Source organism: Lagopus muta, chromosome 8 (assembly GCF_023343835.1).
Source record: "Lagopus muta isolate bLagMut1 chromosome 8, bLagMut1 primary, whole genome shotgun sequence".
NCBI lineage: Eukaryota > Metazoa > Chordata > Aves > Galliformes > Phasianidae > Lagopus > Lagopus muta.
In genome coordinates, this window is record NC_064440.1 from 24,313,826 (window position 1) to 24,326,901 (window position 13,076).

Consider the following 13,076-nt stretch of genomic DNA (forward strand, 5'->3'; position numbering starts at 1 on the left):
GCTAAGCCAGGTCTCTTCCTGTGCCAGTGCTTCATTTCAGGACTGCTTAGGTTTCACCTTGGCCAAGGCTGTGGCATTTGTAATGGAGTTAAAGGCTGGGTGATTAGAGCTAACTCAGTGCTGCGTCCAGCACTGACAGGATTTTATCTGCAGGCGTTTTGCTTCTGGCTCTTGGCCTGATTTAGTCCCAGAAAGGAGTGAAACTGAAGCTGCTCAGGCAATCTTTCTTTGTGGAGGAACACACTGCGTCTCTGTAAGTTTGTTTTCAGGCTGTTGCCCGCCAATGTGAGCTTTGCAGAGCGGGAGTGAGTCACATGAGGATCACTGCATCCAGCAAGCTACTTCTTTCAACTCTTGATTCTCAAACACGAGATCTTGTGACAAAAGGCAGATTTCTGGCAGCGTGGAGCTGCTGCTTCCCTCCCAGCCCCACAAGAAGAGCTGTAGCATTGTTCAAACAGGTTGATAACAAAGCGAATGAGCAATGGAAGGGAGATGGGCAGTCTCTGTAAATAGCAGCGTGCTGGCCAGAGATGAGGAGAGGGGCGGGAGAGCGCGGGTGTTAGGAGACAGCTGAAGAACAAGATGTTCACATAAAAGCTGTTTGTTTCTTCGCAGCGCACGCAGCCTGATACTACCTTGCTATTAGTCATGGCCCAGACGAAGGAATCTGTGGGAGTTTCCCCTTCAAGCCAGACTTTGCAGCGAGCCTTTGTCTCAGCACCAGGAGGCAGCTCTCCCAAGCCACCGTGTTCCTCCCCAAAGCCAGGGGCTGGCTGGGTGGGCTGGCAGAGCAGGTGGGAAGGCAGGCTGTTACAGGGACCCATGGGCTGGGCGGTGGTGGATGTGGTTGCCCATCTCTTCCTGCAGAGCTTCTCATCCACATGAGTCTAAGTTAGCACTTAACAGAATAGAATTGGTATTACCATCCAAAACCTGAATAAGTATAGCAGCCACTCTTGTTAAAGGACCAATGCAGCGTCAAGAATGTACACAATGTGTAGAATGATGGCACATAGAGAGGGAAGGGAAGGAGAGCAGCCCAGGAGTATTGGAACTGAGCTTCTCCCTTGCCAAAGGAGTTTTGTAAAAATGCAGGCAAATTGTGTCCAGAATTTTGCAAGTTGTCTGTGAAGTTGAAGTGGATGTGGGTACAATAAAATAATAATTATGTGAGGTCACAGTAGAGAAAGGGGCAGACAGACAAGAGAGAAAAATGTACGTGTGTGTGTGTAGATGTGAATGACTGAGTCCCAGGCACCTGACTGGAAGGTAGTTCTGTGAAATACTCAGACAAATAAGTGCTTAGCGTCTGTCCCCAGCATGCTGAAGAACCCCTCTGACAGAGGGTTTTCATGCCATGTCCCCTGCCTCACAGGTACGACTTCATTGAGATCCGAGATGGAGACAACGAAGCAGCCGACCTGCTGGGCAAGCACTGTGGGAACATTGCACCTCCTACCATCATCTCGTCAGGCTCCTCTCTCTACATCAAGTTCACCTCAGACTATGCGCGGCAAGGGGCCGGCTTCTCCCTGCGCTATGAGATCTACAAGACAGGTCAGTGGCTGAGTCAGTGCCTGTCTGCCGGGCCGTGTGCCGCAGTGGTCTTCACAAGGAGATGTTGTTGGTCTCCTTTGCTGTATGGTGTCAGCACATTCATGTTCTTCACAGATAAAGAGCTCTTTTTTTTAGTTTAGCTTATTGGGTTTTTTTTTACATTTAAGCTAGTCATCATCTCACTTCCAATAAGGTAAAGATACCAGAGTGGGAAATGATGGTACCTTTTTGGATCATAGTGTGGCATCAAAAGCAGGATTCCTTGTTATACGCTCCCTTGAATTCAAGGACTCATAAATGCTTATCTTTCTTCATGCATGCGTGGAGCTTGTTAGGGCTAAGTGGGGATTGTCTTTGGGTTAGGAGTGTATGGAACTCCCCTCCTGTGGAGTTGCGATTGAGGAATGATCAATGGCACTGTGTTTTCTCCTCCTGGAAGCTAGGTTTGTAACTGAGGAGCTCTGGTTTTCAAGGGACTGCTGTCAGCAGAGCTGTCAAGGGTAGAGACGGTGCCTTTCCAGGCGAATATGAGAGGAACTATTCATAATTCTGTTTAATACCAAACTATTATTGAGGAAAGTAAAAGCTGCTCAAAGGCCTTTTAATAGCGTTTCTGTCTAAATATTTGTCTGGATTGTGTGTCTGGGAAGAAGGCGTGAGAGCATAAAACCCACTCAGTGTGTTGTGTGTGCGGGTGAGTGAAGTGTGCCCGCTTACAAAGGGAGCAGGAGCATGTTCTGCATGGAGATGCAGTGCCCACATTTCTGTGGTGGTGCGTTGGAAGAAACACATACGCAGCTCTCATGTCATTGCATCCAGCAAGAAAAACGTGCCCGTGCCTGGTAAAGAATCAGAAGGGAACACAAGACTGCCTCCCCTTTGCAGAGGCTGGTGACTGATCCGCCTCTACAAAGAGGCAGGAGCACAGGCACCAGTGCTCAGGGACCACATGGCAGGCAGGTTCACAGGCACCCCATCTGCTCACACGTGGAGGTGGATGTGGAGACTTTGCTGCTAGGGGTCAGGGATGGGATTCCTCAGTTTTACTGTGGATTGGTGAGGACAGGAAGTGTCTAGAGGTTCTCGTGAATGAGGAAAGTGCTGTTGCTGATGGTTGCCTGGGCTGCATAGTCAGCCACCAATCTGGTCTGGTGCAGCCACTTCAGACCACTACTGTTTATTAATGGTGAAGACTTAATTGATTCAGCTGGCTCTTGGGATTTGTTGAGGCCGGTTGCTAACACAGAAGATGGCAGAGTGCCTGTGTTCAGGTGGGAAGACTGGTGACCCTGCTCAGCATCCCTTGCCACTCCTTCCTGGTACACACACGTACACTCTGAGCCCGAGAGGCTGGGTACGGAGTTGTGCTGGTTCCCAGATCGAGTCTGTGCCCTGCCTCGGAGCACAAAGTGGTGTGAAGTGGTCCAACTGGCAGATGGCAGAGGTGGCCAGTGGGAAGGAATGGGGCAGCAGGCAGAAACTGAGTGCCAGTGTTGGGAGATGTTGTCCCCAGGAAGGAGACAAATTCATGGAAAAGGCAATCTTGTTGCTTCTGGGAGGGGAGAGATGGTGTTGGCTGGAGGCTGGATATGAGTTTGCGTCCCTTATTGGAGATTCCTGCAGAGCTGTCAGGCCTGAAGTTGTGCTGTCACTCCTCTAGCCACCATTCTCCCGCTGCAGGCAGCTACCATCTCCAGAGAGAGAAACACTTTTTTCCTGCAACAGAAATTTAGCTTGGCAAGGCATATTTCAGCATAGGGGACTGGGAGCACCACATTGCCATCCTTGCCCGGCCCTGTCCCTGCCAGGGATCCCTGGAGAAGTGTGCTTCAGGCACTGCATGGAAACAAACCTCACCTTTTATTTTCATACACCTTCAGACTGAGCTGCCAGGGGAGCTTGCAAGGGTGTCACCAGCTTTAAAGGTCACTGGATTGTCATTGTCCACATCAGTAAAAGCAGCATTGCTTCAGCTTCTTTCTTCCTTAAAGGTGACCAAAAAAAACAACTCGTTTCAACCGAGCATTTATTTCCACACCTTGTGCTGAATTTTCCTTATCACCATGTGAGAGGGACAATCTGCATACAAACAACTGCATACCAGTCTCTGAGTCCCCTGATGGGACTCAGTCAGTGGTCTGTGGGCTGACAAAAGAGCCCAGCCTCCCTGCTGCTCACTTTGTGAGTCAGCTTGGCAGGGCTGGCCTGAGCCCTCCTCGCTGGGCATCAAAGTGTGCTCTCAGGCTGGTCCGTGCTGCTGAAGCCAGCAGGGCTCCTGTTTATTATCTGCAGCATTCTTATGAAAAGACGATCATTGTTTGCTGGTATCAGCCAAGCTGTAGACAAAGATGCCAAATCCGATAAGAGCTCCACATGAGGAAACTTGTTGTCGAATACAATGACATAGTTATGTCTCTCCTGTCTCGAGGGGACAGTTCCTTACTCCTAACTCTAGGTTCTGTCTTTGATTTTCTCCCTAGCTTGGAGCTTGCATTATTTTGTTTATCTATTTGTCTTGTTCTGAATGAAGTACACCCTTATCCCCGTTCACGGCATTATGCTGTGATTTGTGTTTGGCCTTATTTTTTGCCTCTGCATTTTACTCCATAGGTTCACACCAGAAAAGCTGGCTGCTTCATTAGGTAGTCAATTAAGAGACTCTCCTGAGTAGCTCTCCAGCTAGGCACTGCATAATGCGGTGCCGGGATCCTGCCATTACTGTGGGCTGCTGGCCTGACTCCTGGAGGTTAATGCTGAATTGAATAACAAGTCTCCCATTAGTCCCAGGAAGGCTTGTGCTGCCTGGAAGAGACGGAGCAGAAGGGTCTGTAGAGGAGAAAGCGGGTGTCCCAGCAAAACCAAAGCTGAAACCTTTGTTAACACCGGGTTGCAGCAGCGGCTGCAAAGCTTTGTAATGTCTCCTTTCCCCTCCAATAGCTCCAGGCTGCAGATTTCTGTTGGCCATTGTCCTGCCTCCACAGAGCAGTGGTTTCAAAGTCACCGTGGTATGAATACGTCACAAATTCCCCTTTTGCTGGCCACCCCGAGGCACCTTGGCTCTCTGAGAGGGGGCACCGAGCTGCGGCGGGGGCCAGTGCAGAGGTCAGCAATAAATAAGAGGCAACATTGTCTGCCCGACTTGCAATGCAAAGGTCTTCCTTAAGGATAGAAATAACTTGCATTTCTGGAGTGGACAGCCGAATCTGTGAGAAAGGGGCTCTGTTCCCCCTCTTGACAGAGCCCCCTGCCACAGCTCCATCTCCCCCACCCTTGCCGTGGCCATCGAGCACAGCCGGGTGCTGGTGCTGTCCCATCCCTCACAGAGATGCAGGGGCACCGCAGGCTAACTGCTTGCCTCCCCAGGGTTACCAAGGTTCCCGGCTGACAGTGGAAACATTGGCACCCGCTGGCCCCTCTGGGTCTTTTCGCTGTCTAAATATTTGCATTTCTTGATTTTCTTGAGGAAACTGAGGCATAGATGTTGAGAGAAGTTGCAGGAGACTGGCCCCTGGGGAGAGCTTTCTTGAAACAGATGAAGTCCCCATTACTCTTCTTTTGTTCCTTCCCAGGACAGCTCCTTCACTGAGCAGGGGCTCCTCCATCACACCTGGACAGTGGTGGCCTGTTGCCAGCACAGCTGGGTTGATGGTGATGGCAGGTAGCAGGTCACTCTTTCAGGAGCCAGTAGGGGAAGCCCAGCCCAGCTTGGCATGGCCTCCCTTCCCCTGCAGAACTACCACCTTGGTGTGGGGGATGCAGCAGGGACTGATGTGCCAGGTCACAGCCCTGGCTTTGAGTGGCTTTGGATGGGATCACCTTCCTAGTCCTGCTTTCGGAGTAACTGGCAAGGGGATCAGCAGAGGCACATGGGGTATGTATCTATAGCTATCTGAGGGATTTAGATACACTGTTCTCTCCAGCAAGTGCACAAACCTTGTCATTCCAGCCATGGAAAGCTTTGAAAATCACTCTCCATCCTTGCAGGCAAAGTCACACAGCTCTTGGGCCACAGAGAATTTCCAGAATACACAGCCCCTCTAAGCTCAAAATGGGGTTTCCACAGTCTGTCAAGCTGTTGGTATTAAGCTTGTCATTAAGACTGGGTTTTCCCTGCTGTTACAGGCTCTGAGGACTGTTCCAGAAACTTCACTGCCTCGAATGGCACTATTGAGTCTCCGGGTTTCCCTGACAAATATCCACACAACCTGGACTGCATCTTCACCATCATAGCCAAGCCAAAGACAGAAATCCTCCTCCACTTTGTGCTCTTTGACCTCGAGCATGACCCTCTGCAGGCAGGGGAGGGAGACTGCAAGTATGACTGGCTGGACATCTGGGACGGCATCCCTCAAGGTAAGCCATGGGATGCCACTCCTGCATCCTCAGCGCCTCTCCATGTCTCACAGAGCTCCAAAACTCTGTGCTCTGTTTCTTAAGATTAAAGGTACCTAACCTTAGAGATGACTGCAGCATCCAGCTTGGCAGTAGGGCACTCTGTGGCTGTCCATGGGAGCAACCTGCTTGCAGAAGGCTGCATGCATTAATCCTGAAACTAAAGCTCTGTTGTAACCACTGATCTAAAAAGTCCCATGGGGCACTCCCACATAGCACTGATCCTCACTAAGAGAAGGGCAAAGGGTTCATGCATGCTGAGAGGATCTCCCTACCCTGAACCAACACTGTGAAACAGAGCAAATTGGAGCGTTTCCCAGCAATTGCAGAGCAATATTTGCTGCAGTGGATATTTCTGCGCAGCACACTGCGTGGCACTGGGCCAATGGATATAAAAAAAGTAGCCCATCCCCAAAGCCTGCCTTTCTTTCATCCCAATCTCTCCTGCTAAGGCATCCATGCTGAGTGATGCCAACCTGCTGGTGACCCATGAGGCTGGGGAAAAGGCAGGAGTTAACACTGTTGCTTTTTCTTTTACAGTTGGCCCTTTGATAGGCAGGTACTGTGGCACTAAGATGCCATCAGACATCCGCTCGACCACCGGCGTGCTGTCACTCACCTTCCACACTGACCTGGCTGTGGCTAAAGATGGTTTCTCTGCTCAGTACTACTTGATCCAACAGGAAGTGCCTGAAAGTAAGTTGGAAATGTCCTGAGCATGTCTTGGGCAGTTGTGTTGTCTGTTTCACCTAAGCGCTTCCTCTGCAAGAGTGAGGTGGGAAGAGTGTGCCTAAAGGGCTCCTTCCCTGTTAGCCACAGAGAGAGGAATTATACTGAGTTTGCTGTTTCTCACAGGAATGGGATGTAAGGAAGAGTTACATTCTCTGAATTTTCCTTAAGTTTTCACTTGCTCGTGTCTTCTCCTTACCTTTTGGGATAGAATCCTTTGTGTATATGCTCAGCCCAAACGATTTAGGGTAAGACTTCAGCCCAGTGGGTGCAGCAAAATCATTAAAGTGTTGGGGAAAATCTCTCCAGCTTTCCAAAAATTCACAGCCCCAAACTACAAGGTGAAATTTCATGTCTGTCTAATTAAGAAATGCCTAAAGCGCTAAGAAATTCAAACCAGAATTTGTTTTAGGTCCTTTATTAAGGGAAATAAATCAAGTTGGTGTAAGGAAGAAAAGTTGTATGTTCTGAGAGTGAAGAGCTTTTTGATTCTTTGTGAAAACACTTGCAGGCTAGAAGAAATTCAATTACTTTTCCCATTATATTTCTGCAACGGAGCTACAGTTCTCAACCTCTGTTAGCAGCAAACCTGTGATACAACAGAAAAAGCCTTCAGGATACCCGTCAATCCCAGAGAAAGTGAGGAGGTCTCTGACCTAGGCTGAGAGCCCAGTGATGGACAGCAGGGCTGTGCAGGGCTGGGGGAGATGGGTTACAGCCTCTTGCTCCACAGCTCAGCTAAGTGTCCCTCTGCCGAGGCTGTGAGAGTTACAGATATGCACAAGCTCTTCACTGCTACATATTTCCACAGTCTGTTGATTTGTTCTTTAATCCCCTTTCTATCCCATTCTTTAAAAGGTCTGGGAAATAAAGCATTGGTGACACACAAGGCTTGAGAAATCAAGCACAAGAACTATTAAAGGGCTAGGCTTGTTTTGATTCACACTGGTGTAAACTGAAACTCTAATAATACCACTGAGATCTTAACTTGGCTCATCATTTCCACCCGGGGTTGACTTGGCCGCATTAAAAACACAAACAGTTTGGTCAAGCCCCACAGCAGTGGTGAGCTGTTTTCACTGTTATTGTTTTTACAGGACAACTACCATAAAATATATGAGATGTGCAGTAAGATTGGGCTAATTGCGACCTTTAAAAGTCTTAGAAGTGAGGAAACCCAAATAAAAGCATGCCAGAGTCTTTCATGTTTATGGCTGGTTAATCCCTACAGGACTGATATCACAAATAATGCAAGCACACATCCACAAACACACCCATACACTCACATGCACACAGAACCTTTAGGCCTGCCTGTGCCAGGCTTTGATGTTGCTGCTGGCAGCACAGCAGTGAGCATCCTCCTGTTTTCCTTGCCCACATTCCTTGCCTTGTCAGTGCCTAGTTTTCACCTCCAACCTTCAAGAAGATGGGAGACTTCATGGCAAGGGAACATGGGACATCCTGATCCAAGGAGACAAGGAGCTGGAGGGAAGAGACAGAATAGTGCATTAAAACTGCAGCGGTGGAGAAAGGGGAGAAGGGCAGAAAGACCTGGACAGTGTTGATTGTCAGAAGGCCATTCAGACATAAAGCTGCCCCACCTTTAATTTCACAGTGCCATCTGTGAGCACACACAACACACAAGATTGTACAGATCTGCTCATCTTTCCAGGCAGACAGCTTTGCTCAGGGTTAGATGTAAAAGATAGCTTAGGGCTGCCTTCCACTAGGGAGTGAAATACAGACACTGTAAGCTGATCAGCATCTATGTGTGTGTCCCTGCTGCAGACTTCCAGTGCAATGTGCCTCTGGGGATGGAGTCTGGAAGGATCTCCAACATGCAGATCAGTGCCTCCTCCACCTACTCAGATGGGCGATGGACGCCCCAGCAGAGCCGGCTCAACAGCGATGACAACGGCTGGACCCCCAATGTAGACAGCAACAAAGAGTACCTCCAGGTTTGTATGCTTTCCACTCCCCTCGCCTTGTTCCCCACTAAATGGAGCATCACGCTGTTAAACTGACCCTTGACCATAAGGCTTGTTGAATTTTTTATTGCCTCTGTGGCTCATGGGGAGCAAGCAGCGCGGGAGCTGGAGTGCCTCCGTGAAATGAGATAGGCTGGCTCTCCCATTAACGTGCTTGCATAAGGCTGACTTGACCCATTGTCCCTCTCCCACCCCTCTCCTTCCTGCCCAAAGTGCTGATGGACTTTTCAGCATACTGACAGGAATTGAGAGACCTCTGCCACTTACAAGGGCCACTGACTGCAACTGGCCTGAGGACCAATGTCTCCAGGAGACGTGTGGAAAAACAGCTAGAATAATATTTATCTCATCAGTGATGCAAGGAGCATGAGTGGGCTGCATGTCAGGTAGGGGGCTGTCAGAGCCAAGGCCTTCCCTAGGACCTAGTTAGATCTGCAGTTTCTGTCCACACACAGGGTTTCTGGCTGTGTCACATTGCCATGAGACGTTGCTTGCTAAAGGGCACTAGGAACGGAAGATGGTGAATGTCATTGCCTCCAGCAGACATCTCATTCTTCATTCATGGCTGTGCTACCAAGCCAGCTCTGCTGACCTTTCTCAACCCACACTGTGAAAAAAAGAATAAAAAGGAAAACCAGAAACTCTAGCACTTGCTAATTGGACACCCTGCTTTTATTTTACATGGAAGAAGTCAGTCCTTGTCCTGTTTAATGGACCTGAGCCTCCAGTTTCTGTGCAGATCCTATTGCTTGGTCTAAGGCAGGAAGGTGGCTTTGTGATGGGCACATCAAGACCAGTTACACTTGTCCCATTGTTCTGCTGCAGGCATCCTGCTGAACTCAGCCTGGGGGAGTTACACCTGTGGAGATGAGTTCTTACATTCCCATGTGCTTCCCCATGTAGAGGGAAACAGACTGAATTTGCACGTTTTAATGTTTGGGAAAGTAAGTGAGGAACTAACTAGGCAGCCTGGGCTCTCAGCTGCTCACCACTCTGTCTCTTGTCCCTTTTTCCCTTGTAAAGGTGGACCTCCACTTCCTGACTGTGCTCACAGCCATTGCTACACAGGGTGCCATCTCCAGAGAAACCCAGAACGGGTACTATGTCCGTACTTACAAGCTGGAGGTCAGCACCAACGGGGAGGACTGGATGATGTACCGACATGGTAAAAACCATAAGGTAAAGGCCTTTTTGTCTCTTTTATGTGTGCCCTGGTGGGTCTTGCAGCCAATGGGAGGGAAGAGAACAGAGTGATTTTACAGACCTACAGTGTTTAATCTGTGAGCGACCCTTTTTCTGATGAGGGCTAAAAGACTGATGATGCCTTGAGCAGAGCAGAAATAGTCCTCTCTCCGCTGCACAGCAATGAGGAAACATGATTCCTTGGAAAACCTGGCTGCTGTTGCATCTTTCGTAGTGGTGAGAGTATGTTCTTCGACTGCAAATGAAGGAGAAAATGCTTTAACAGCCTGTGTTTTGCCATACAAGATTCATTGAGCTTTTATGGCTATAGCCCCGTCTGCATGCTGGGTTAACAATCACAAAACCACATGAAACTGTAGTTCAGGAGTTATTGAGGCTTGGAAATGAAAGGGCGCAAATCCTTAGAGGGGATCGCACCATCCCAGAGAACAAAATGAACAATAAATAATGAGGAGCGATTCAGGCTGCCAGAGCTGTGGGATCTGTGCTAGCAGGCGCGGTTGGCAGTGGTGCATCAAACCCCAGGAGCTGGTGCATGCTCTCACCGTGTTCGTGGGAGGCACATGCAGATGGGAGCAAGGTAGGGTATAAATACGGGTTCCTGGCCCTTTGAGGGCCTGCGCATGGTGCTGCACAGCAAGGTGATTCTGAGACAGGCAAAGCAGGAACTGGCAATCTGGTTTTGTACGGGGAGAGCCAGCCAGGCTTAGGGTAGCTGTGGTGCTGGCTGCTTCTGCTCTGTCACTTGCCTTGGTCATCTGGTTGTCCTCTGGTTAAGTGCATCTTGGAAAAGCTCTCCCTGCTTTTCTTCAGACCCCACTGGTGCTGCTGCCAATGCTCAGGTCCTCCCCACTGCCGTGCCGTGATCTGATTGAAATGGGGCCTGCCTGCCTCCCCCCACATGCACGTCCTAGCAGTTTCTGCTTCCTCAGCATTTCTGTTAAATTAGCTGTCCCCTCCCTTTACTGGCACAGGCACTGTTGGCATGAACTGCAGTAGCCCGCCTTGTCCAGGATTCCTTCAGACATTTCCTTCCCTTCCGGGCCATGTGATTTTCCCTTCCTCACAAGCGGTTCAAATTTGCTCTTCATCCCATAGCAAGTCCGCACCGTGAGAGGCCCCTAGCAAGGCCTCATACCTGCAATATTTGGAGCCTTTCAGCTCCTCATGTGCCAGGGAGCTGGTGTTCCTGCTATTTTAGAGGTACGGAGATGGGGACACAGGGCAGCACAGCCCCTTCTGAGCTCCCAGCTCAGACTGCCTGTCTGTCATGGTCATGGAACACCAGCTGCCCTGCAGGCCCTGGGCTGCAGCTGATGGCAGAGCTCTCGCTGTGCTGCGCAGCCTGCTTTCCCCAGGGCCACTTGGTGCAGCAGTGCTTTCTGTGAACCAGGGGCTTATCTCCCTGCTCTGGGCAGGCCACTGGGGAGTCTGAGGTCTTGCTGGGACTATCTCTGCAGGCTGATTTCCCATCCTTGCCATCCCAGACCCCTCGTCCTCAGCCAGGGTGGAGCAGGGCCCCACTGGGCTTGCCTACATCAGCCTGGCTGGTGCCAGCCCAGAGCATCCCCATTGCCATGTGCATTACCACCCTACTGACAGTTGGACTTCAAGCCCTATCAGCTCTTTTCTGCCCTACTTTCTCTCTTCATTAAAAAAAAGAAAGAGAAAGAGAAAAAGTTAAACCTTTCCTTTTTTACTCCTTTATGCCAGTCTCACCACTTTCCCACATTCTGGCCTTAATTTAGCAGGCACCTCCACAGGCTGGAAGGCAAGTAATTGCTTTCAGTGGCTCGCCTACCCCTTGCATCAGAGCATCGTGCTCTCCCTCCCTCTGTCCTCAAGAGCGACCCTGGCAGCTGAGACATGGCAGGCCAGGGGCAGCTCCTCACTCACAGCCTGGCTGGGGGGCTTTGGTCCATGCTAATCTCAGCTGTTCCTGTGCTAGGGAAGCTCTCAGCCTCTGCGCTCAGCTTGCAGGTATCACCCTGCGTCAGTACAGTGCTCTGCTCACTGCGGGCTGTAACGGTGGAGCGAGCCATGCCAAAGAGATTTGTCAAGTCTGCCGCAGCTTGATTTGGTGCCATGAGGAGCAAGGAGGGGAGGGGCAGACAGACGGGGACTCTGTTCCTCTCTGTGCATGCATACACACACACAGATAGATAGATATATATATACACGTGTATAGATAAGTATATATATGTATATGCAGATGCACGCACATACATATGGGGTATATCAAACACTGCTCTGAACTTCTGTTCCATGTGTGGGCCAAAAACAATGCATTGCTGTACTGTGGGCAGGTCAGCTGACATTTACATCTTTATCAGGGAGCTAAAGCAGGAGAAAGCTGGCAAGCACAAGAGCGGTGGAAGGAGGAGGAGGATTCTCTCTGCAGAGGACAGAGAGCTCTGACCTCCTCCCCTTCGTTCCCACTTCCCCTCCTGGCAGGTCTGGGAGGAGATCAAGGATGGGCTGTGTCCCTGTGGAACATGATGGCTCACCTTTGAGTCCACAGCCGCTGGCAGTCATGGCAAGGGAAACTGGAGAGGCAGGATGAAGCGGCAGAAAACGAGATTAATATGCAATCTGAGCAGAGGGGCTGGATGGGCTGTTTCCTTGCAGAGCACTGAGTGCTGGGAGGCGGTGAAGCTGCAGCCAGCAGGAGGGGAGCAGCAAGTCTTCCTGGCACCCTGTATTCAGGCCAGGCTTCCCCACTGTCCCTCAGAGCTGAGCCCAGCACACTGCAGTTATCCTCCTGTCCAGGGGATGATGTTCTGTCCTTCCAGGATATGGGACCAAAGGTGTAGAGCTGCCTTCTTATAGGTCCCCTGAGTGTCAACGGAGAGGAGATGGGCAGGAAAGCAGCCACCACATACTGCTGTCACACTTTCCCCTTACTCCCCTCCAGAGCATCCCCATGGGACAAGTCTAAACAGCCATGACTCCAGAAAAGCTGCACTGGCTTTTTTCTCCTTTGTGCATCCTGCAGTGAGCTGCTTAGCCTGAAAACCTGGTTCTCTTTGTGCCACTACCCGCAGTGCTCCTGCTTGTCACCTCTCTCTGGGTGTCTGGGCACAGACATGAAGGGGGAACCAGGCACCCTGTAAATGTGCCCAAGCCTGCAGGGCCAGGGCTGCTGTTTCTGTGTGCAAGCAGTGGTGTCAGCACGGGTCCCTCTCAGTGTCACCCAGCGGTCAG

General features: G+C 50.3%; 1 protein-coding gene across 6 annotated transcripts in view; it reads left to right on the forward strand.

Moving 5' to 3' along the window:
- The window catches only part of NRP2 (neuropilin 2), a 78,359-nt gene that overhangs the window by 25,095 nt on the left and 40,188 nt on the right, over positions 1–13,076 (forward strand). For all 6 annotated transcript variants that reach the window (XM_048953013.1, XM_048953015.1, XM_048953016.1 and 3 more), the window contains exons 3-7: positions 1,379–1,560; positions 5,683–5,913; positions 6,493–6,648; positions 8,470–8,639; positions 9,693–9,848. In XM_048953013.1, the coding sequence (XP_048808970.1) occupies positions 1,379–1,560; positions 5,683–5,913; positions 6,493–6,648; positions 8,470–8,639; positions 9,693–9,848 (895 nt within the window). The remainder of the gene's footprint in view (positions 1–1,378; positions 1,561–5,682; positions 5,914–6,492; positions 6,649–8,469; positions 8,640–9,692; positions 9,849–13,076) is intronic.